General features: G+C 48.3%; 1 protein-coding gene across 24 annotated transcripts in view; it reads right to left on the bottom strand.

Moving 5' to 3' along the window:
• mybpc1 (myosin binding protein C1) overlaps nt 1–25,573 on the bottom strand; it is a 140,183-nt gene that overhangs the window by 85,161 nt on the left and 29,449 nt on the right. For 4 of the 24 annotated variants that reach the window (XM_086009611.1, XM_086009608.1, XM_086009633.1 and 1 more), the window contains 8 exons: nt 23,708–23,740; nt 20,121–20,186; nt 17,419–17,499; nt 16,693–16,734; nt 9,885–9,926; nt 7,827–7,931; nt 5,395–5,543; nt 808–925 (listed from right to left, as the gene is read on the bottom strand). In XM_086009611.1, coding sequence (XP_085865737.1) covers nt 808–925; nt 5,395–5,543; nt 7,827–7,931; nt 9,885–9,926; nt 16,693–16,734; nt 17,419–17,499; nt 20,121–20,186; nt 23,708–23,740 — 636 coding nt within the window. The remainder of the gene's footprint in view (nt 1–807; nt 926–5,394; nt 5,544–7,826; nt 7,932–9,884; nt 9,927–16,692; nt 16,735–17,418; nt 17,500–20,120; nt 20,187–23,707; nt 23,741–25,573) is intronic. The other 20 variants (XM_086009615.1, XM_086009620.1, XM_086009624.1 and 17 more) reach the window with 18 other exon arrangements.

Consider the following 25,573-nt stretch of genomic DNA (forward strand, 5'->3'; position numbering starts at 1 on the left):
CACCTGTGACAGAGACTGTAGGTCCTGCATTGGACTCATCAGTCACCTGAGAACTCATTTTTAATGTGGAAGCAAGTCATCCTCGGCTCCGAGGGACTGCCTAAGAAGAAGGTGCTCCCACAGTGCTGTTAGGGAGGGAGTTCCAGGATTCTGACCCAGCGATGATGAAGGAACGGCCGATATATTTCCAAGTCAGGATGGTGTGTGAGACTCGGAGGGGATCTTGGATTTGAATTGACTGAATTTAGACTAATTTAAACTGAATTGAAAGAAATTTTAAGTAATTGCAGCACCTGCAGGAGAAACAGACCTGAGCGATGCTGCCCGGTCGCTGCAGGTGATCAGCGCTGGATCCCCGTGACCACGGGTGCCTGTGCACCCGAGATTCTGGGCGCAGTGTGGTGAACAGCAGCCGCTCCCCCCCGCCCCCCACCCCCGAATGGGCACAATCGCCGCAAACTCTGACCCGGGTACGGAAAATTTTTGTGGGCAGGGACTGCGGTTGGGGGCGGGGGGCAAACTGACTTTTGCACCAGCGCAAAGGAATACGACTACTCCCCCGTACAGTGGTCACGGGCCTCAGCTCACTCACGCTTAAAAATCTGCGATCTTTTGCGCTATTTAGTTCCGCTCCATCCGGATTTCGCCGATATCTGTGCGGAAACCATGTGGAAACTCCACGCCTGTAGCTCGAACACACCCTTTGCATTCCTGAAATGATTAGTGTCGGAGACAGTCTGAATATAAAACGATGGAAATTTTCTCTGAACCCAAAGCTCTAGGGTTAAAAAAAACCCAAACTCTCACCTATGACTTCCAGGTCAAAAGAACAACTGTCAAACTTGTCCTTCCAGGTCACTTCACAGCGATAGTTCCCGGCATAATTTTCCTTCGCTTTGATAATGAGCATCTCAAAGGTGTGAACCTGCAAAAGAAAAAGGAGTGAGTTCTGCACAATGAGAGTAACATGAGAATAAAGACAGGAGAAGGTGGAAAGACAAGGGCAAAGAAAACCAGGAACTCACCAATTAGGGTTTGTCAACCCGCCAGGATTGCCCTGGAGACCCCAACAATTAAAGATCAATATTAAAATCATAAAGGACATTAAATATTACGTGGTTTCTTTCATTTTCTTTGAAAACGTTTGTTTATTAGTTGAGTGTCAGCCGTGGCTCAGTGGGCAGCACTCTCGCCTCAGAGTCAGACAGGTCATGGGTTCAAGTCCCACTCCAGAGACTTGAGCACAAAAATCTAGGTTGACACTCACAGTGCAGTACTGAGGGAGTGCTGCACTGTCGGAGGGTCAGTACTGAGGGAGCGCTGCACTGTCGGAGGGTCAATACTGAGCGAGCGCTGCACTGTCGGAGGGTCAGTACTGAGGGAGCACTGCACTGTCGGAGGGTCAGTACTGAGGGAGCGCTGCACTGTCGGAGGGTCAATACTGAGCGAGCGCTGCACTGTCGGAGGGTCAGTACTGAGGGATCGCTGCACTGTCGGAGGGTCAGTACTGAGGGAGCACTGCACTGTCGGAGGGTCAGTACTGAGGGAGCGCTGCACTGTCGGAGGGTCAGTACTGAGGGAGCACTGCACTGTCGGAGGGTCAGTACTGAGGGATCGCTGCACTGTCGGAGGGTCAGTACTAAGGGAGCGCTGCACTGTCGGAGGGTCAATACTGAGCGAGCGCTGCACTGTCGGAGGGTCAGTGCTGAGGGAGCGCTGCACTGTCGGAGGGTCAATACTGAGGGAGCACTGCACTGTCGGAGTGCAGTACTGAGTGAGCGCTGCACTGTCGGAGGGGCGGTACTGAGGGAGCGCTACACTGTTGGAGGTGCCGTCTTTTGAATGAGACATTAAACCGAGGCCCCGTCTGCCCTCTCAGGTGGACGTAAAAGATCCCACGGCACTATTTTGAAGAAGAGCAGGGGAGTTCTCCCCAGTGTCCTGGGGCCAATATTTATCCCTCAATCAACATCACTAAAAATAGATGATCTGGTCATTATCACATTGCTGGGTCTATGTTCATGAGTACAGGTCATTGATGCTACGCTAAACACTTGCGAAGGTAATATTTAGTCAGCAGATTGCAAGTCGCTGAGTTGAAGGATTCGATTTTGAAAAACTTCACCAGAATGATAGTGGGGCTAAAAGGGTTAAATTCTGAGGACAGATCACATAGTATACCTTGAGTATAGAAGATTAAGAGATGATCTAATCGAGGTGTTTGAGATGATTAAAGGGTTTGACAGGGTAGAGAGAGAGAAACTATTTCCTCTGGTGGGCGGAGTCCAGAACAAGGAGGCAGAACCTTAAAATTAGAGCCAGGCCGTTCAGGGGTGACGTCAGGAAGCATTTCTTCACACAAAGGGTGGTGGAAATCTGGAACTCTCGCCCCCAAAAAGCTGTTGAGGCTGGGGGTCAATTGAAAATTTCAAAACTGAGATTGATAGATTTTTGTTGGGTAAGGGCATTAAGGATTACAGGATCAAAGGCGACTGGATGGAATTGAGATGCAGATCCGCCCTGATCTAATTGAATGGCAGAACAGGTTCAAGGGGCTGAATGCCCTCCTCCTGTTCCGGTTTTTAAAGACTTAAATAGTGTGCAGGTGTGGTGGAACAGCAGTCATTCTTTTTTAAATTAACACTTATAGAATGAAGGAAAGAAAACGGGAAAATGCTCTGCAATATTTCCAAATGTACTGAGAAGTGGCTGGAAGGAAACTGGCACATGTTCGATGACACCAGGGCCACAGCTAATTTAAAAATAGCCCAGTATGTCCACACTTCATCCCTTGGTCAAATACTTCCAAAGGTCCTTTCATGGGCTGTCGCCTCAACGGTAATACACAACAGCTTGAGCCTGGCAAAAATTATTTGGAGAATAGAGAAGCGCCATAAATAGCCGAGGGTTCAACCTGTTGGAAAACTGCTCTACAAATATGAAACACGATTAGAATCCACGGCACCCCCACGGGAGGCATCTGCTTGGAATGGGTTGGAAGCTCATTTTACGACTCGGGGCTCCCTGCTGTTTCACTTTGGCAGTCATTGATGTTGTTGGTTCTCTGGCACCCATTGGGTTATGCTAGAAACTGTGGGGATGAAATTCCAGTGCCGGAGTGGGGAGGGGGGTGGGGGAGAAGAGAAGCCGGATTGCTTGCTGGGGGGTCCGGAGATTGGGGAAGAACCTGGATCCACCCGGTTTAATTTACAGGCCCAATTCCGTTGGAGGGGGAAAGGGAACGAGTCTTCCGTTCATGCCCTTTTTACGTACTGGGGGAGTTCCCGAGATACCCTGGGAATTCTGTCATTGGTGCCCTCTTCACGCCCAACTCTCCCCAGTGAACCAGCAGGGGTGAGACCCATTGAAAGCACAGCAAAGGCTCCAAGACAAAGGTCATCAATCCCACAGGAGGATGGATTATCTTTAGGGGGCAGAAGGAAAATGAAATTCACTCTGCCTTCCTAGCTCATGGGGTCACCCCAGTCACCATCTGTCGGAAGAATGGGGGCAGGTTCCTCAGAAACACCCTCTCCAGACTGATGGTGACCCCAATCCCCGTGATTTGGGAAGGGCATTCAGGAATTCCTTTCCCCCAATGCTATCCGGTAGAGGAGCAGGGACTCTGGAATTTCGAGCACTGGGTGTTGTAAGTCCAGAGGAGATCAAGGCTGCACTCACATTACAACTGGAGCCTTGGTGCAGAGTAGTTCAAACTTAACGGATGGAACTGGACTAGTAATCCAGAAATCTGGACTTCCCATCCATAGACCTGGACTTCCCATCCAGAGACCTGGTCTTCCCATCCAGAGACCTGGTCTTCCCATCCAGAGACCTGGTCTTCCCATCCAGAGACCTGGTCTTCCCATCCAGAGACCTGGTCTTCCCATCCAGAGACCTGGACTTCCCATCCAGAGACCTGGACTTCCCATCCAGAGACCTGGTCTTCCCATCCAGAGACTTGGACTTCCCATCCAGAGACCTGGACTTCCCATCCAGAGACCTGGACTTCCCATCCAGAGACCCAGTCTTCCCATCCAGAGACCCGGACTTCCCATCCAGAGACCCGGTCTTCCCATCCAGAGACCCGGTCTTCCCATCCAGAGACCTGGACTTCCCATCCAGAGACTTGGACTTCCCATCCAGAGACCTGGTCTTCCCATCCAGAGACCTGGTCTTCCCATCCAGAGAACGCAAGTTCAAATCCCCACCCATGGCAGTTTGAAAATTTGAATTCTCTGGAAATAAAAATCTGGTTATTGGTGACCATAAAGCTGTTGGATTGTGATAAAACCCCATCTGGTTCACTAATGTCCTTTAGGGAAGGAAACCTGCTGTCTTTACCCGGTCTGGACCTATATGCGACTCCAGTCCCAAACCAACGTGGCTTCTGAAGTGGCCCAGCCAGACTCTAAGTTCAGGGCTACTAGGGATGGGCAATAAATGCTGGCCTTGCCAGTGACTCCCACATCTGGAGAATGAATAATAAAAGAAAGCCGTGAGCCGTGACTGCCTGAATTGCCGTTATGGTGCTCCAAGCGGCCCAGACTTCTCGACGAGGACCAGCCCAGACTGAGGGCTCAACCTCTGGAAGAAAGCAGAGCAAGGCCATTTCCCCAGGGAGGAATCTCTACTTTGGTCTGCACCTGAAACTCTCCCTCCGACACCATAGGTTATAACTTAAATTGGGCCCCAAACTGATTGATGCCTTCGTCCCTTCCACTAAAGAAAACATTGCATTTCTACAGCACCTTTCACGACCATCGGACGTCCCAAAGCGCTTTACAGCCAATGAGGTACTTTTTGAAGTGTAGTCACTGTTGTAATGTAGGAAACGTGGCAGCCAATTTGCGCACAGCAAGCTCCCACAGACAGCAATGTGATAATAACCAGATAATGTGATGTAGGGTGATGTAGGTTGAAGGATAAGTATTGGCCAGGACACCGGGGAGAACTCCCCTGCTCTTCTCAAAAGAGTGCCATGGGATCTTTTACGTCCAACTGAGGGGGCAGACAGGGCCTCGTTTTAACGTCTCATCTGAAAGACGGCACCTCCGACATTGCAGCACTCCCTCAGCACTGCACTGGGAGTGTCAGCCTGGATTTGGTGCTCAAGTCTCTGGAGTGGGACTCGAACCCACAACTTTCTGACTCCCAGTGGGCCACGGCTGACACTGAAACTGCAACTTTACCTCTGGTAGTTACAGACTGGATGGAACAGAGGGTGTTCTCCTGTCCGTTACTGATCATATGTTCGTATGGAAGTCACTCCAAATGTATAAAATCCATCCGTGATGTGGACTGTCTGATACATCAGCAGGAAGCAAGAGCTTGATGAGAGGGAAACAGAAAAAGATAGCAGGAAAACATTTTAGAAAAATGCACGTTTCTTACCTTGGTGTTTCTGTCAAAGGATTCCTTCAGCTGCAGGTGCTTTCCTGCCTTGCTCGCGAGGTCCAGCCATTTACCCTTGAACCACTTGGCATTTGGCTTTCGCAGTAGATCCTTGGCCTCAATCTTTGCCACGAAAGTGATATCACCACCTTTAAGGAGGACATTAGCAGCCTAGTGTTAGGTTTGGAGCAGGAGTTTCCTACGTGGTGTTGCAAGGCAACATCGCCAGTGGTGAGCTCTTCCAGCTCGTCAATGACTGAACTGGTTGAGGCAGAGAGTTGCTGAGCAACAAAGACCGGGATGGTCCCTAACTCCATATACCCGCCTTTGGCCCATACCCCTTAATATGCTGAGTTAGCTGACCTCCTCTGGGGTGGTAGTAAGGGGGAAGCTAAGTTTTACCTTAGTGCCCCTGGGTTAAGGAGGGGAGGATTGGCCAAGAGTTCCTTCTCCTGGTTGCCTGCTGGATGAATGGACATTGGGTGAAGGCAGGGGCGGGTTTCGCTGCGATGCCCTCCACTGCTCCATATATTTATGCTGACCCTCACTATCTAGGCTCTCGCGAGAAATGGCTACTTGGGCAAAGTATCAAAGAGGGTAACACATTGGGCAATTCAGGCAGGGTGAGGGGAAACCGAACAAGATGGCACAATCATAAAATTACAGCTAGGCCATTTGGGATTCAACTCAGGAAGCCTTCCCCCCACCCCCACACAAAGGGTCGTGGGAATCTGGAATTCTCGACCCTAAAAAGTTGTGGCTGCTGGGGATCAATTGGAGCTTTCAAGATCGAGATCGATAGATTTTTTGTAGGTAAGGGGTATCAAGGGATAGGGAGAAAAGGCAGGCAAATGGGGTTGAGGTGCAGATCAGCCAGGGTCTAATTGAATGACAGAATAGAATTGAGGGGCTGAGTGGCCTCCTCCTATTCCTATGACCCACTGGGTTATGGGGGCCCCAATTTGAAAAGTCATAAAGAGAGATCGCATGGCTGGCTGGTGGGGTGGCGAGTGTCTGTGCGTGACGCACAAGGCATCGCATTTGTGTGGGATAGACTGGATGGAACAGAGGGTGTTCTCCTGTTCGTTACTGATCATATGTTCGTATGGAAATCACTCCAAATGTATAAAATCCATCAACTTACCAGGGCAACTGACATCATACCGCAAACGGCAATTGACGCTGGGTCAATCGTTAATTTTAAATCGGAGATTGATAGATTTTTGTTAACCAAAGGTATTAAGGGATATGGGGCAAAGGTGGGTAGATGGAGTTAGGTCGCAGATGAGCCATGAACTCATTGAATGGCGGAACAGGCTCGAGGGGCTGAATGGCCTCCTCCTGTTCCTATGTTCACAACCGATTAGAGTAAAAATGTCTAATATACAGCAACAGACAGAAAGTACGATTGAGTAGAAAAATACAGAAATCTGCTGACTGATGGACATAAATTGGGACCATGTTTCTGGGAAGGATATCTTGGCCTTGGAGGGGGAGCAGTGCAGATTCACCAGAATGATACCGGGGCTTAAAGGGCTGTAAAAGTAAGTCATAGAGTTATACAGCACAGAAAGAGGCCCTTCAGCCCATCGTGTCCACGCCGGCCATCAAACCCTGTCTATTCTAATCCCATTTTCCAGCACTTGGTCCGTAGCCTTGTATGCTTTGGCATTTCAAGTGCTCATCTAAATGCTTCTTGAATGTTGTGAGGGTTCCTGCCTCTACCACCCTTTCAGGCAGTGAGTTCCAGATTCCAACCTCCCTCTGGGTGAAAAAGCTTTTCCTCAAATCCCCTCTAAACCTCCTGCTCCTTACCTTGAAACTATGCCCCCTGGTTATTTACCCCTCTACTAAGGGGAAAAGTTCCTTTCTATCTACCCTATCTATGCCCCTCATAATTTTGTACATCTCAATCAGGTCCCCCCTCAGCCTTCTCTGCTCCAAGGAAAACAACCCCAGCCTGTCCAGTCTCTCTTCATAGATGAAGCGCTCCAGCCCAGGTAACATCCTGGTGAATCTCCTCTGCACCCTCTCCAATGCAATCACATCCTTCCTATAGTGTGGCGACCAGAACTGCACACAGTATTCCAGCTGTGGCCTAACTAGTGTTTTGTACAGCTCCATCAGAACCTCCCTGCTCTTATATTCTATGCCTCGGCTAATGAAGGCAAGTATCCCATATGCCTTTTTAACCACCTTATCTACCTGTCCTGCTGCGATCTATGTACATGCACACCAAGGTCCCTCTGATCCTCTGTCCTTCCTAGGGTCCAACCATTCATTGTGCAGAAAATGCCGGGAATATACAGCATCTGGAAAGCGCAAAGCAACTGACCCTGTTGGGTGGAGTCCCCTTGTCGAATCCATCAGGGTACATGACTTGTCACAGAGTTAATTATTGCTGGGATTAATACCTAAAATTGGGAACTCACCGACGGTGACGGTTCCACTCTGAGGCTTCTCGACAAACAGAGTCGACAGTTTTGAATTGTCAAGTTTAGCGAGCTCCTCCGTAGCTGCTTCTCCGCAGGACCACACTGCTCAGCCGTAAAGCAAACAAAAACGCAGATTAAAATCTCCTTTGTGCACAGGGATAATGCCGAAATATCCCCGTTCTGCTGCTTTCTCTCTCTTCTTTCCGAGCTCCTTAAATGGTGGTGTTAAAACACAGGTTAGCCTTGGCATAGGACACGAGTTCAACTTGTTGCAATCACGGTAATGGTGGTTATGGATGGTGACACTTATGGGAGTGCGGTTCAAGGGATCAGTTTGACAAAGGACCATGTCATGTTAAGTGAGAACACCCTGGATGGGATATAACGGTTCAACGTTCACACGACAGCGATCATACACCAACTGTCAACATAGATATCGATGCATCCTTTCACCAAAAAACAAAGCAAAGGAGTGTGTCGGGGGACAAACAATTTTCTAGTGCCTCATTTAGTGGCACAACGCTAAACATTTCAACAAGAGAAACGGCAGCTGGGGTTCACGTGATGCTGCGGGAGGTGCCAGTTCAGAGTGGTCATCGTCAGAGTCAAGCAGTCAGACGTTGAATGGTTACGGAACCAAGGCGGGTAGATGGAGCCAAGATACAGAGCAGCCATGATCTAATCGAATTGGCGGAACAGGCTCGAGGGGCTGAATGGCCTCCTCCTGTTCCTATGATGAATTTCGGAGTCTTAAATTCCAACCTAGGAATCCAAGAAGCTGTGATTTGCGTTTCTGCGGTCTACAAGTTTTAAGTGTGCCATGCAGATGTGAATGTGTTCATGCCGCTGTGCCATGGCTGGAAAGGACAGCGGTACCCCAAGTCTGGGTACCCCTGCAGTCTGTCATGGAGGGAGTTGGTAAAAAGGACTTCACAGTGGTGACAAGGAGGTGGTGGAGGAACAGGAAAGCAGAGGGTGGGTGTGAAGGAGAATGATGGTGCGGTGATAGGAGGAAGTTTGATTTCTCTTCTCATTCATTCAAGGTGAAAGCGAGCAGGCATAGGGGCAGGGGCGGTTCTTCGACAGCACCTCCCAAACCCGTGACCTCTACTGCCTAGAGGGACAAGGGCAGCAGGCGCATGGGAACACCACCACCTCAAAGTTCCCCTCCAGGTCACACACCATCCCGACTTGGAAATATATCGCTCGTTCCTCCATCGTCGCTGGGTCAAAATCCTGGAACTCCCTCCCTAACAGCACTGTGGGAGTACCTTCACCACACGGACTGCAGCGGTTCATGAAGGCGGCTCACCACCACCTTCTCAAGGGGCAACTAGGGATGGGCAATAAATGCTGGCCTCGCCAGCGATGCCCACATCCAGTGAATGAATGAAAAAAAGGGTGGGGGGGGGAAGACAGATTCCTACATTTGTGGAGGGGAAAAGCTGTTACTGGCTGAGGAGAGGTCCAGGCTAATATCGTCAGCAGCTGTTGAGAGGGCTTGTGGTCGTTTCTCCTCAGCTGTCTCCAAACAGGTCATATCGCAAAAGAGAGATGGGGTGTGGGGGGAGGGCTAGCGCCATCTCTGTCACTAGGTGTAAAATATTAACAGTGATCGGGAACAAGTTCTGAAGCAGCATAACCATTTTTTTAAATTCCAAAATTCAAATGTAAAGGTCTTTCTCGACAATGCCAGCCTGCCCCTCAAGACTGGTGATTCTTAAACATCAAGTCAGGAAACAGGATTTTATGGGGAAGATTCAAGGTGGGATCAAGCATGTGTAGGGACAAGTGGGGGGGGGGGTGGTGTGAAGGAATTCCTACTCTGTGAAAGGGAAAATGGTTGTCGGTGCCTCAGGACTCGAGAGTCACTGATTGATTCCGTCAGCACCAGTGTACCCCAGACCAGCCTGCCAGCTACAGTTCCTCCAGTATATTTCAACTGAAACGTCGTCACAGAAAGGAAATCGAATCATGGCCAAATCTTGAATGCATCGACGTGTACATCGACAACGTGGTGATGTGTCGTGTCAGGCGTTTTAAGAGCAGACATACCCGAATCTTTCCTGGCCAGTGCAGAATCGGAAGGCTTTTCATCTGTTTGGAAACATACTGGTCAAACTAAGGTTCTGATACACACACAGGAAGTTTCAGCATTAATATGGGTTAGAAGTAGGCTTGCCAACTCTGGGTTGGACGTAATCCCGGAGGTTTCATCACATGACCTCTCGCCCCCCACCCCCGCCATTGCTCGCCCGGCATGTCCAACCTCCCGAAGCCCCCGCCTCCTCACACCAAGTGTAAAGCAAACTCTGACATGAATCTTATCATTCATGAAGAAATGACTCATGAAATAACACTGGGCAGCCAGCTGGTGGTGCCGCCCAAGGAGTATAAATACTTGAGCGTGGGTCCAGCTTGTTCAGGACATTTTTGTAACCAGGAACTAGTGATGTAACTAGAATCTCATGGTTGTGAAACAGTTGATTAAAGCCTTGTTTTATACTCAACCAAGTGCTCAGTAGTCTTTTTACATCACTTTTACTGCCACTATGATTTTTTTTTCTCACAGCAGTGCCCGGGAGATTAATCTTTAATTCCTGGAGACTCCAGGCCAATGCTGGATGAGTTGGCAACCCACTGACAGTAAATTGACAACCGACTACTTACCTTAGAACCAAAGGGGCCCTACTGAGCAGAAATGAAACATTTTTACTTCCAGCACCAATTTCTTTCCCATTTTTACCCCCTTTTTGCCTCTCTGAAGGAACTGGGTTGTGTATGGATCAGAGATGGCAATGCCCCATTGATACCGCACTCCTGTGGAGTCTTCCTTCATGGGGGAGCCTAGGGACATAGTGACAGCTACCAAGAGAGGACAGGATATGCTCTCACTGCAGTCAGGGAGTGGTGGAGACAGAGATGCACTTCCTCACAGCTTGTAGAAAATATCAGGACATAAGGGAGAATTTCTACTCAAAATTCACAAAAATATGCCCGAAATTCAGAAATTTGAATGACGACCAAAAACTCCCATACCTACTAGGGGAAGAGAGAAATTGTGTAACCTTAGCGGCACACTATGTTACAGCTTGCCATAAACAGAGGGACAACCACTAAATATAAGAAAAGAGTATATACAAATTATATGAATGTATATTTATACACTCAGGGATATATCTGTTTATACACTGTATGGATAGATCTGTATTTTTTGTGTTCAACCATGAATGTTTTTCGATGCTTTGGCAACATAAGATGTACCTTGTCATGCCAATAAAGCGATTTGAATTGAATTGAATTGAATTGACAGGGTCTACTGGGGAACGCCGAAAACTGGCTCCAATCCTGTCCTCGGCTGGGAGGAAGGTTTCTTCTGGCTGCTACGTATTAGCAACGAGAGTGAATGCGCTGTTGACTCTTCAATGCCCTCTGGCTTGCTAGGCCACACCACTCAGCTGTATCAAGCCGCTAAAAACAATTCAGGGCAACTTGGGGTAGGCAATTAATGCCACCCCTTGCCAGCGACGCCCACCTACTGAGCACGAATAAAAAAGGAAAGCGGGAAGGTTTTGTATGCTTGCTAATTCTTGCAAAATGGTTTGTTAAAAAAGGAAGAAACTGCATTTCTACAGCACCTCTCACACCCTCAGAACATCCCAAAGCACTTCGCAGCCAGTTAATTATTTTTGGAGCGTAGTCGCTGTTGTAATGCAGGAAATGCGGCAGCCAATTTGCACACAGCAAGGTCCCACTAACAGCAACGTGATAATGACCAGATAATCTGTTTTTAAATGACGTTGATTGAGGGATAAATATTGGCCCAGGACACCGGGGAAAATTTTACTGCTCTTCTTCGAAATAGTGCCGCGGGATCTTTTACATCCACCTGAAAGGGCAGACGAGGCCTCGGATTTTAACGTCTCATTTGAAAGACAGGGTACAGGGGTGTAATGGTTATGTTACTGGATCACTAATCCAGAAGCCTGAACTAATAATCCAGTAGGTCGTGGGGTCAAATTTCACCACGGGGAGTTTGAGAATTTGAAATCAGTTTTAAAAAATAAGCTGGTATCAGGAACTTGCCCATGAAGCTGTCGGATTATCATAAAAACACAATTAATGTCCTTTAACTTGACGCTTAAATGTCCTCTGAAGTGGCCCAGCAAGCCACTCAGTAAACTGCTATAAAGAGTTCAGGGCAACTAGGGTTCAGCAATAAATGCCAGCCTCGCCAGTGATGCCCACATCCCGAGAATTAATTAAAATGTGCATGAGGCATAAATACAAGGCAGTACTGAGGGAGCGCCGCACTGTCGGAGGGGCAGTACCGAGGGAGCGCCGCACTGTCGGAGGGGCAGTACTGAGGGAGTGCCACACTGTCAGAGGGGCAGTGCTGAGGGAGCGCCGCACTGTCGGAGGGGCAGTACTGAGGGAGCGCCGCCCTGTCGGAGGGGCAGTACCGAGGGAGTGCTGCACTGTCGGAGGGGCAGTACTGAGGGAGCGCCGCACTGTCGGAGGGGCAGTGCTGAGGGAGCGCTGCACTGTCGGAGGTGCAGTACTGAGGGAGCGCCACACTGTCGGAGGGGCAGTACTGAGGGAGCGCCGCACTGTCGGAGGGGCAGTACTGAGGGAGCGCTGCACTGTTGGAGGGGCAGTACTGAGGGAGCGCCGCACTGTCGGAGGGGCAGTACTGAGGGAGCGCCGCACTGTCGGAGGGGCAGTACTGAGGGAGTGCTGCACTGTTGGAGGGGCAGTACTGAGGGAGTGCCGCACTGTCGGAGGGGCAGTACTGAGGGAGCGCCGCACTGTTGGGAGGGTCAGTACCGAGGGAGCGCCGCACTGTCGGAGGGTCAGTAGGAGGAAGCGTTGCACTGTCGGAGGGGCGGTACTGAGGGAGTGCCGCACTGTCGGAGGGGCAGTACTGAGGGAGCACCGCACTGTCAGAGGGGCAGTACTGAGGGAGCGCCGCACTGTTGGAGGGGCAGTAGTGAGGGAGCGCTGCACTGTCGGAGGTGCCGTCATTCGGATGAGGCATTAAACCGAGGCTCCGTCTGCTCTTTCAGGTGGATGTAAAAGATTCCATGGCCACTATTTCAAAAAAGAGCAGGGGAGTTATCCCCGGTATCCTGTGCCAATCCCTCAAACAGCACCACAAAGACAGATTAACCGGTTGTTTATCTCATTCCCGTTACTGTGGGAACTTGCTGTGTGTAAATTGGCTGCTGCGCCTGCCCAGAAGCTGTAAAGCACTTTGGGACGTCCGGAGGATGTGAAAGGCTCTATATAAATGCAAGTTCTTTCTTATTTTGAAGAAAAATATTCAAGTGATTGATGGAAAAAATCAGGGAACGAGCGACACCATCAAATATACAGCAGACCAGATTCTCAGTGGGACAGACATTTTATCAGTCCTTTCCACCCCCACTCCCCCCACCCAGTAGCTGTATCTATGAAAAACCAACTTCCAAATAGGCTCTGACCCAATGGCCTTGGACTGGCGGGAATGAATTGCAACCCACATTAGTGGAACAATCTTCATTTCTTAACACGTCAAAAGTTTCCTAAACAAAGAAATGGAACAGCTGCTCCATTCCCACTTTTCCTAATAACATCACAAAGAGAGGTATGGATGAGGGAGGCCATAAGAACATAAGAACATAAGAAATAGGAGCAGGAGTAGGCCAATCGGCCCCTCGAGCCTGCTCCACCATTCAATAAGATCATGGCTGATCTGATCCTAACTGCCAATCTACTATCACAGAACCATCTCCTGAATCTAACAGAATTAGACACACGAAATAGGAGCAGGATCAGGCTACACGGCCCCTGGGCCCGCTCCGCTACCCACAGGGCCATGTCCGATCCGAACCTAGGCTCATGTCCAAATTCCTGCCCGCTCCCTGTAACCCTTAATTCCCTTTACTTCTAGGAAATTGTCTATTTCTGTTTTAAATTTATGTAATGATGTAGCTTCTACCACTTTTTGGGGCAGCATATTCCATGGACCTACCACCCTCTGAGTGAAGTAGTTCCTCCTCATCTCAGTTTTGAAAGAGCAGCCCCTTATTCTAAGCCCATCTAGCTCATTCGGCCATTGAAACTACAACCCCCCCAATCAAAGCATCTGTCTCTTGAATGACCCCAGGATTCTTGCCTCAACCTGTCCACAGACCGTTCCAGTTATTCATCACCTTCTGTGTGAAGAAGTACTTCAGCCCTGAACTCATCTTCAAACAGAAGAAGCTTTGATCAGTGTTTATCCTGTTTCATCTTCCTCAGAAATGACAGACCTTCTTGATGTGCACCTCACTGTAGCGGTCTCCTTAGCGGGTCTGGGCTCCGAGGCATGGTCTAGTACAGCGCTCAGAGTTGGCAATTGGTCATTTTTTCCCCGAGGAATCCTGCACTCCATCCCTACGCTGGACATCCTCTGTCCCCTCAACCTCTGAGTCAGCATTTGCCTCGCAGGAGCCTCTTGTAAAGGGTCGGATTGGGGCCCCTACATTTTACCAGACAATGATAGTACCTACTTAATCTACACCCGCTCGAAGCCTCTGACTGGCACAGCACCACCCAAACCCGTGACCCCCGCCCCCTAGAAGGACAAGGGCAGCAGGTGCTTGGGAACACCACCACCTCCAAGTTCCCCTCCGAGTCGCACAAACCATCCCAACTTGAAAATATAATTGGCCGTTCCTTCATCATCGCTGGGTCAAAATCCTGGAACTCCCTCTCTAACAGCACTGTGGGAGCACCTTCACCACATGGACTGCAGCGGCTCAAGAAGGCAGCTTACCACCACCTTCTCGAGGGCAATTAGGGATGGGCAATAAATGCTGGCCTTGCCAGCGACGTCCACATCCTACAACTCTGTCAATCTCCACTGGCGTTATTCCATTTATTCCTAAAATAAAAGTGCCTGAACATGACCAATAAACATTTAAGTCTTACCACCACCAGTGCTAAGTAGCTGTGATATTAACCGTAACCCTTTATTCACACCAGCAGACCCATTCTGCCCACCTATACGTGAAAATCCAGCCCAATAATAAATGAACTGAATGCGCTATGAAGAGAACTTATGAAGATAAAGTTATCAGTACACAGTGCTGGCAGGTGGAACACCAGACTGGATCTGAACAACGCGAGCTGATAACATAGCAGTGGCCATTCAAAGAATTAAGACCAGGGCAATCCCAAGATACAAGAAGAACACCAAGGCCTCTGAATGGCAGAAACCCTCATCACATTTAAAAAGTACTTGGATGTGCACTTGAAGTGCCGTAACCTACAGGGCTACGGACCAAGAGCTGGACAGTGGGATTAGGCTGGACAGCTCTCTGTCGTCCAGCACAGACACGATGGGCCGAATGGCCTCCTTCTGTGCTGTAAATTTCTAGGATTCTATGACTCTCTTTGGGCTCGGGTAATATCTTTGGGCTGAGTTAGAATCCAGTCTGGATCAGAAACACCAAACAATACAAAGTCACTTTGCACGGCTTGGTACCAATCTGACCGCAGGGTTTCTGCTCGCGTTTTTAAGCGTTTAAACTGCAGCCTTCATATCGACTGTTTGCGCCGCTGTTTCCACTTCTGGCGAGTGGTGGACATGGGGAATTGTCTGCCTGGACAGCAGAGTGAATGCAACACCAGATGCCGGCTTGTTCAGCGAGAGTGTTATTATTATTATTCAACATTATATAATATTATATAATATTATACAATATAATATTATTCAACAAGCTAAGCCAAACAACCCCAGATTTCAAGGAATTGGATGACCTGTCAAAATTGAGATTAGTCCTGGGAGAAGGAGACAGACCATACCTTGGGGCCAAATATGTAACAACATGTCACAACCTGAGGACTGTTTAAAATTAAGACTGTTTAAAATTAATATTGAAAGTACAAAGACTGTTTAAAATTAATATTGTTTAAAAGTAATATTGTATGTACCCAACAAATGTCAAATCGATTGACGCCTACAGAATGTTTGAAAATGTACCTTTTTGCTATGTAAGCTTTGGCAATATGGTTCTCTGTAAACTTTCATGCCAATAAAGCATTTGAATTTGAATTTGAATTTGTGTGTGTACATGAAACACTAATCACCCGCACATGACACAATCAGATGATCAGTCTTCATCTGAAGGAGGTTTATTAGACGATTTCTTTATGAAATTTGGTTTTTTTTTGCTTTTGAATATTGTGTTATTTATCCTGGTAGTTCCTTCATGTCAGGTACAATAGTAAAATACTGCGGCTGCAGGGAATCTGAAACAACAACAGAAAAATGCTGGAAATACTCAGCAGGCCAGGCAGCATCCGTGGAGAGAGAAACAGAGTCAACGTTTCGGGTGGAGGACCCTTGGTCAGAACTGTTGTTCTGAACTGCATTTTCTGTTGTTCCCTCATGTCCTGTCCCGGTCTATCCAGTCCTTCATGTCCCGTCCCTTCCAGTCACACCCTGTCCCGTTACACGCTCTTCCTCCTTGCAGGTTCGGATCTCACTTCCACCTGGGACGCCTTGGCTGCCCGTTTGCAGGCAAGTTGGCGGCGATGTGGGTTGGACAACAGCGGCAAGCCAAGTGAAGCAAGCAGCGGTTTGTTATCCCTACACATCAGCACAGGGTCTGGTCGAATGGCTACAGCATTTACCGAACGCAGCCAATGGCTTTGGAGGGTCCATCGTGGAACTTAAAAACCAAACGGGAGAAGGAAAAAATAAATGTTCATTTTTGGGTCACATCTGTAAATGATGTGGAAACTTTGCTGATTTAATCTATTGCAGCCCAACAGCCTCCGTCACCCCCCGGCCCGTTTCGGTAATAAGGTTCTGAGTGCCAGTAACAATACTTACCCTGGGCATCATTAGGCAGTTGGAGACCAGGGATTTCTTCTGCTAAAAGAAAAGAATGATCATTGGGGGAAACCAGCATCGGTTTAAGACTGTCACTGATTTAAGATGAAATAAATAGTGCTTTTTTATAATTGGACAAGCTCATTTAAGAACTGTGCTCGTTATCAGCTAGTGACTCGCCATTCTGTGTTCTGTAAGCATTACCTGGGAGGGGAGTGGCTGCTGGGACCTCTGCCTCTCTCTCTGCAAACGTACAGTGCACAAGGTACAGAGACAAGTGAATAAAAACTCTCTGAACAAATATACATAGGTAGACACAAAACAGGCAACAACACATGGAGGATTGCAAGCAGAAAGTAAGAGTGATGGGCATTATGTGTAATGCGACACAGAACTGGTTGAATTATTTTTTTTCTCTAATCTAGAGATTACATGAAGTGCTATTGGTTCATAGAAACATAGAAGATAGGAGCAGGAGAAGGCCATTCGGCCCCTCGAGCCTGCTCCGCCATTCAACGAGATCATGGCTGATCATCCAAATTCAGTACCCTGTCCCTGCCTTCTCCCCATATCCCTGGATCCCTTTAGCCTTAAGAAATATATCCAACTCCTTCTTGAATATATTTAATGAATTGGCCTCAACTGCCTTCTGTGGTAGAGAATTCCACAGGTTCACCACTCTCTGGGTGAAGAAATTCCTCCTCATCTCTGTCCTAAATGGCTTACCCCTTATCCTTAGACTGTGACCCCTGGTTCTGGACTCTCCGGCCATCGGGAACATCCTTCCTGCATCTAGTCTGTCTAGTCCTGTTAGAATTTTATAAGTTTCAATGAGATTTAGTTCAAGACTTTAGCTCACACCATGAATATACCAACCAAAAATCAAGCAAAGTCACAATCCAAGATTCGTATTCCTATTTCAAGAGTAATATGGCACAACTAAATATTCTGTGATAACCTTGGTACTAAAGAGGCATTGGCTCCTCGCTGCAGGTTTGTGTTACCCAGAGACCCTTCAGATACCATTCCGCACCTCCAAAGGGCCAACCCCTGTCTGACGAGTGCAGCCAACCGGTTGTGATCCAACGTTCTCCCAAAGGGTCTATTTTCCAGCTCCCACAACTGGTGAGGAGTATAAACACCAGCACAGGCTAGTTGGACCGAATGGCCTACTTATGTTCTATGTGATAATTAAAACGTGCATTGAAATAGATTGGTTTTGGGGCGGCTTCATTTTTAACCTTCACATTTCCAACTGATTACATTGCGAGATGCCCAACTCAATTCTAAATTGATGTTGTGTTCGCCAGCGTGAATCCCGAGTGGGGGACACTTAATCTCCCCCACTGTCACTAAATATAATGTGTTCTTGGTCTATTCATTCCTAGACTATTGTACTGCAGCTGACTGCGGTATCCATCTGTCCTGTCAATCAGTAAGAAACTGCAGCTGCACACCAGAGATAGATTTATCACTAGAACACTCCCTGCAGTGAAGTAACCAACACATTCCAAACTCCTCGGCGTGCAGGCAAGACCCCGGTTGCTTTACTCATCCCGGAGAGAAATCAAGTCTGGAGGAAAATTCTTCGGTGCCCTTCTAATCTGCACTAGCTCAGGGTCTGGCCGTGCCCGAGCCTGTACCGATTACTCAAGTCCTCCCACGACAATCCTGCTGGTTCCTCAGATTCCATCTCCCTCAGAAGAGGGGGACTTCTCCAGCAACATGGCCACATTCTCCAGCGCGGCATCCAGCTACAGATCTTCCAGCTTTGTCCCCATTCCTTCTCGCAGGTTGTCCTCGGCGAGAGTTGCCTAATCACTTAATCGAGAACTTACAACCATCGCTCTCTAGCCTTTCCCTTGTGCGTCTGATAACCGAGTTGACGGAACTCCGACACGAGAAGGCACACGATTCACCAGTTTAACAAAATATAGCGATTATATTAATTATTTCTACTTATTTGTCCCTCTCAGTCACTTTTAGCCAGCTCTGTACTTGAAGTGGTAAGTCAAGGACCAGAGTGGAGATACCAATCGGGCAAAGAGCCCCCACTGCGTTTCTTAACTCCATCAAAACTTCCAATGAAATGGTTAAACCTGTTACTTTCCTGTAAAGGTAAATCAAGGGCCAGGGTTCAACCCAGCAAGTAACTACTTCAATCTGGTAAAACATAAACTGCTAATGAGGAGGTGAATAAACGTAATTCAAACGTGAAAGTGAGTAGCTAACATACTGATCTCTACTGCAAGACATGGTTAATCACACTGTGGTAATTAGTTAATCCATGATGCCATTCAGTATTGTAACACACACTACCACAGGTACAGACACAGTCCCACACACACAGACACAGTCCCCCACACACAGACACAGTACCACACACACAGACACAGTCCCACTCACACAGACAGACATAGTCCCACTCACACAGACAGACACAGTCCCACACACACAGACACAGTCCCACACAGACAGACACAGTCCCACTCACACAGACAGACAAGCCCCACACACACACAGACACAGTCCCACACACACACACAGACACAGTCCCACACACACAGACACGGTCCCACTCACACAGACAGACACAGTCCCACACACAGACACAGTACCACACACACAGACACAGTCCCACTCACACAGACAGACACAGTCCCACACACACAGACACAGTCCCACACACACAGACAGACACAGTCCCACACACACAGACACAGTCCCACACAGACACAGACAAGTCCCACACACACAGACACAGTCCCACACAGACACAGACACAGTCCCACACAGACAGACAGACAAGTCCCACACACACACAGACACAGTCCCACACAGACAAGTCCCACACACACACAGACAAGTCCCACACACACACAGACACAGTCCCACACAGACAAGTCCCACACACACACAGACACAGTCCCACACACACACAGACAAGTCCCACACACACACAGACACAGTCCCACACAGACAAGTCCCACACACACACAGACACAGTCCCACACACACACAGACACAGTCCCACACAGACAGACAGACAAGTCCCACACACACACAGACACAGTCCCACACAGACAAGTCCCACACACACACAGACAAGTCCCACACACACACAGACACAGTCCCACACAGACAAGTCCCACACACACACAGACACAGTCCCACACACACACAGACACAGTCCCACACACACACAGACACAGTCCCCCACACAGACAGACATAGTCCCACACACAGACACAGTCCCCCCCCCACACACACAGACACAGTCCCACACACACACAGTCCCACACACACACAGTCCCACACACACACAGACAGTCTCACACACAGACAGACAGACACAGTACCACATAGACAGAAAGACAGTCCCACACACAGTCACAGTCCCACAGACACGAATCAAGCGGGTGTCTAACCTCCTGTTGGTGACGGCGGTGCATTCTTTGACTGATCTTCATCTCTGTCAGCAACAAGACCATCTTCTGAAGAAGCCCTTGGAAAGTTAACATGGCGAAACATACACCTGGACACATACATGCAGATAGACACACAGATATACACACACACGGACACGGACACACAGATATACAAGCAGTAACAGGCAGGGTTGGCAACAGTTGAAATGCAAAAAGGAAGACACTCAAGGGGAGATTTCCTGGAGACAACATGAAGCTATCACTCATTCTCCAAACTATGCATCGCCCGGGGAGGGGGATAAACACAGGGGCCTGAGCCTAGGTATAGGCCCCCCGGTAAAACTTACAATAACGCAGAAAAACTGCGCACAACCACTGGATCCGTTTAATTTGAGCGTGGTACATTGTGATATGATTTGCTTCATCATTAATGCAGTGTGTGAACATTCTACTGGCCGATTTCTTCACGCATTTTACAAAAGGTTGCGTTTTAATGGATCGGGGGGAGGATTATGAATGGGGAGGGGATGCAATTAGTCCCCGAAAGTTAATGGTGTCCAGAGCCCTAAGAATTCTCAATGCTGCTCTGGGATTGCCCACTATAATTGCTGAGAGTTCACTGGCGTACACATCCTTGACATGCAAGCTGAAAACAGAGCAAATGTGTCATCACTAGGGTCTTGGCAGGCTCAAATGACCCCCGACCCAAACCCATGCTTTCTCTACACTGCCCCTCAGATCTGATCTTCCGTACTCTGTCCCAAGTTGGGGAAAAGCCCAACTGCTTGATCCTGGTCCAGCCCAGTAGCTTATTGCCCTCGCTCCTACATAAGAACTAGGAGCAGGAGTCGGCCATTCGGCCCCTTGAGCCTGCTCCGCCATTCAATAAGATCATGGCTGATCTTCGACCTCAACTCCACTTTCCTGCCCGCTCCCCATATCCCTCAACTCCCCTGGAGTTCAAATATCTGTCCATCTCCGCCTTGAATCTGCCTGTGATGGGGACATCCGGAGGGAGATTTCACTGGCAGCGTGAATAAATCTCGGTCTTCACCGCACTGCGATAATCCGGTGGAGTGGATCGCCCCTCCCCTGCCCCGCCCGATTTTCATCCGACTGATTTCAATCGGGCAGGTTCTAGAACAGGTCAGCAATACATTCCGCCAGATTAGTAAACTCTGCAGCGAAGAGGCAACTTTAACCCCACGGCAGACAGGCCTAAATGGCAGCTATTCTTACCCATACACCTCAGCACAAAGGAACGTGCTCTATAATGCAATATTGGGCATGTCAATTGGGCTGGATTGTTGCAGGCAACACAATGGCCCCAATCTTACTGGAGCGGGTCATCTCACAGTGTGCTCCGTTAGTTAGACATTCCCTCGCACCCCTCAGCTCAAAAAATGTTTACGCGGTAAGTTGCTGGGAGTGCGAGCCGATAACGGTGCGGCGAGGGCAATGAGGCATCTGGGACCTCGGTGAACGACGGGACCAACAGTCCGTCTCCTTAATCAATGAGATTGAAGGATTGAGAACGAATCAGAGGAACGATGGAGAAGGAAATAGATTGAGTTAGAGTCAAATCAGGTACGGAATTTTAACTCCAGGCGGATTCCCCGCTCAGGCCAGAGTTAAAATTACAGTCGGGTCTCAATGATGTCATCGGGCCACAACATGCGTATGTAAAGAAGGACCCCGTTGGCTCTGGGTGTGTGTCCTTGCTGCCTGCTCAGGTTAAAATTGCAGATGTTGGGATCATGGTGGCTTTCAGACATGCAAGAGCCCGGGCGATTTTAACTACCCACCCGCCAGGTTTCTGCTGAGCGAGTAGGGTTAAAATTGCCCCCTTTAAGAGGTAAAGAAAGATTGGTTTGAGAGAGAGAGAGCACAAGAAAAAAATTAAAACATTTAAAAATCTCTAACAATTAATGAGCTGCAGGAATGAGACTTCACAGTTTCAATTGTTCCCTCTCTGGGCCGGAGAGGTTGAGTGGCATTGCAGGAACAGAAATCTCCTCATTAAATGGATCCTTACGCTGTTAAGTACCAGCCCTAACTTTCTGCGGCGAGTTTAATGAGTAATTAATGCGCAAATGCAGCAATTTCCTGAACCGCACGGGGAGGTTGAGGGCGAGCTGTCGTTTTCACGAGGCGGACGATGGAGTGGCGCAAATCGTCCGGCAACTTGTGCCGATTCAGAACTCGCGGCATATCACTCCCTCACCACAAGTCACCGGGCGATTTACACATTAATAATGGCGAGCGCCATTAAACTCACCGTGATTTTGGCCAGCAAATTCTGTGGCCTGTATCATCGTCCAGGCTACAGGCCAATGACAAACTAACATTCTTGGCCCTGGACTTTGGCAGGTCTTCAAAGGCCATCGACAGCCAACAACAAAATGCCACATTGGCAACGGAGGAGCTGGAGTTTATTGGCCGCCCATCCTGGGGGCCGCAGTTCGGTTGCCGGTAAATTGATGCAAGATTCCTGAATGAGTGTCTTACAGCTCCTGTGATTTAGGTGGCAAGTGCCTTAATCCGAAATCGGATGTTTCCACGACCGAGGAGACAGGACACAGAATTACACTGAGCCCAAGATACTCCGGGCCTACTCACACTACAAGGTTGGAGTTATTGTGAAGAGGTTTCTAATTCGTTAAACTGGTGTCGTGTAATTCCAGAATGGAGGCCAAACCTGGCTCAGGAACAACACTCCCTCTTTCCAAGGAGTCTCGCTCCCTTTACCTTGGGCCGTAGGTCAAGCGGCGATTCTGGATTTCGGCTGCAATAACAGTATGACTGGGGCGTGGACCTGAAGTGAAACCATTTCGCAAGGGGTTAGATTTTAGCATTCCCAGGACCATCTGTCTGGGCGATCGCTTGCCCGCTATAGAACCCGTCCGATTTTCATTCCATCCGAGCAGTTCTAAAGCCTGCGACCGATCCACTCCACCAGATCCCCACCCAGCAACTGGAAACAGAAATCTACCCCCACCAGTCTCGAATTGTAATGAGAATGTAACTTTAGAATCTAGTGAATGAACTAGACCGGTGACAGGACGGCCAGACTGAAAATCATCCCTCAGCCTGAGGCAAGCCTGGTCTGGGGCAACCTGTCCTCTCCATCACTGCCCTGCAGAACTTGTCTCCCACTCTTGCCATTTCACACATGCTTTCTGACCCCTGGTCTTTGACCCGTGACATGAAACCAAAACCAGGCCGAGTCAGTCTGCAAACCTTAGATTAACCTGCGTGACAAAAATAATCAAATACATAGTTAGACACAAGAAGAGGTGAACTGTGCGACCAGTGCAGTTAATATCCCTTCACTCGGTTGGCACGAAGGGGTTGATTTCCACAGTTTCAAGGTCCATGAATACTGTGAGGTGCGAAGACACATTAGAAGGGCAAGCAAAGGAGCGGCAGAAAAATACGAACATCTGCCGATGAGGAAAGTGACTCCAGTTAGTTAAACGGAATTGAAAGGAATGGCACACAGCAAGGTATCCTACTCTACTCCGACTATCCTCTACAGTAGGTTAATGGGTTCAGTGCGTAGATCACCAGAACGGTATTTCACTAACCTGCAGTGTTTGCTGCGACATCTTCCTTTTGTCCTGAAAACAAATTGGGCGCCAAATGTAATTATAAACCCATATATTGAAACTTGCATCATCACAACCTCAGGCCGTCCCAAAGTACTTTACAGCCAATGAGGTACTGTTTGAAGTGTAGTCACTGTTGTAATGTAGGAAACGCAGCAGCCAATTTGCGCACAGCAAGGTCCCACAAAACAGCAATGTGATAATGACCAGATAATCTGTTTTTAGTGATGTTGTTTGAGTGATAAATATTGGCCCAGGACACCGGGGAGAACTCCCCTGCTCTTCTTCAAAATAGTGGCCGTGGGATCTTTTACACCCACCTGAGCAGACAGACGGGGCCTCGGTTTAATGTCTCATCTGAAAGACGGCACCTCCAACAGTGCAGCTCTCCCTCAGTACTGCACTGTGAGCGTAAGCCTAGATTTTTGTGCTCAAGTCCCTGGAGTGAGACCTGAACCCACAACCTTCTGACTCAGAGGAGAGAATGCTACCCACTGAACCACAGCTGACGTAAAATAAATACAACCCCCAGGGACCTAGGAATGTACAAGAGCAGAAAAGAGTATTTCGCTCCAGCTGGCTAGCCCAGTAGTTCAAAATCACAACACACAGCTCTCGACTGATATCACTCGGTTGATTTCCTCACCAAATTCCTGCCCAACTCCCTCTTAAAATCCCTGATATTATCAGCCTCATCACCTTCCTGGGCAGAATATTCCCAACATTTCCCCATTCTCTGTGTGACATTGCTACATTTGTACAAGATGCCATGGCTCAGTGGGTAGCACTCTCTCTCTCTCTTGCCTCGGAGTCAGAAGGTCGTGGGTTCATAGTCCCACTCCAGAGACTGGAGCACAACAAAAATCTAGGCTGACACTCCCAGTGCTGCACTGCCAGAGGTGCCGTCTTTGGGATGAGACGTTAAACCGAGGCCCTCGTCTGCTCTCCCAGGTGGACGTAAAAGATCCCAGGTCACTATTGCGAAGAAGAGCTCTCCCTATGTGTCCTGGATAATATTCCTTACTCAACCAACATTACTGGAAAAAAAAAGATAATCTGGTTGCTGTTTGTAGGATCTTGCTGTGCGCAAATTGGATGCTTCATTTCCTACATTACAACAGCGACTACACTTCAAAAAGTACTTCATTGGCTGTAAAGTGCTTTGGGACATCTGGAAGTCAGAAAAGGGACTATATAAATGCAAATTGTTCTTTCTAAACGACTCATGCTAAATTCCTCTTCATGCGATGTTAACCCAGTCGATAATTTACCAGATGAGTAATTTATTTTACTAAAATTATTTTTCATGACTTTAATCTCACAGCAAGTTACATTGTTTGGAATAAATAAAAAGAACTGATGTGCTCGAAATCTGAAACAAAAACGGAGAATACTGGAAGTAATCAAACAGGTCAGTCAGAAGCCGAGGTTTTCTGCTCGTGTGGCCACGGTTTGGGAATGTTTTCCCTAGTGCACTTCAGTGGACAGGAGAATCACAGGTTGGTGAGCACAGAAAACACCAGCCACACCTGGAGAGAGAAATGTCAGTTAACATTTTGGGCAGAAACTCGTCCTCAGAACTGGAAAACTGAAAAAAGATAAGTCAGTATTTTAGTAGAATTGGAATAGAGGAGAGGGAACAATCAAAAACAACAGATAATCCCAAAACAATGAACATTTCATAGGTTGAATGAACTACCATCACCTTTACAGAATAATCAGAGGGATTTGGGTGTCCTTGTACCTGAAGCTAATATGCAAGGAATTAGGAAGGCAAATGTTATGTTAGCCTTTATTGCAAGGGGGTTGGAGTATAAGAGTAGGGAAGTCTTTCTGCAATTATAT

The sequence above is a fragment of the Somniosus microcephalus genome, chromosome 16, assembly GCF_052327205.1.
Source record: "Somniosus microcephalus isolate GS21.2 chromosome 16, FLI_Smic_1.0, whole genome shotgun sequence".
NCBI lineage: Eukaryota > Metazoa > Chordata > Chondrichthyes > Squaliformes > Somniosidae > Somniosus > Somniosus microcephalus.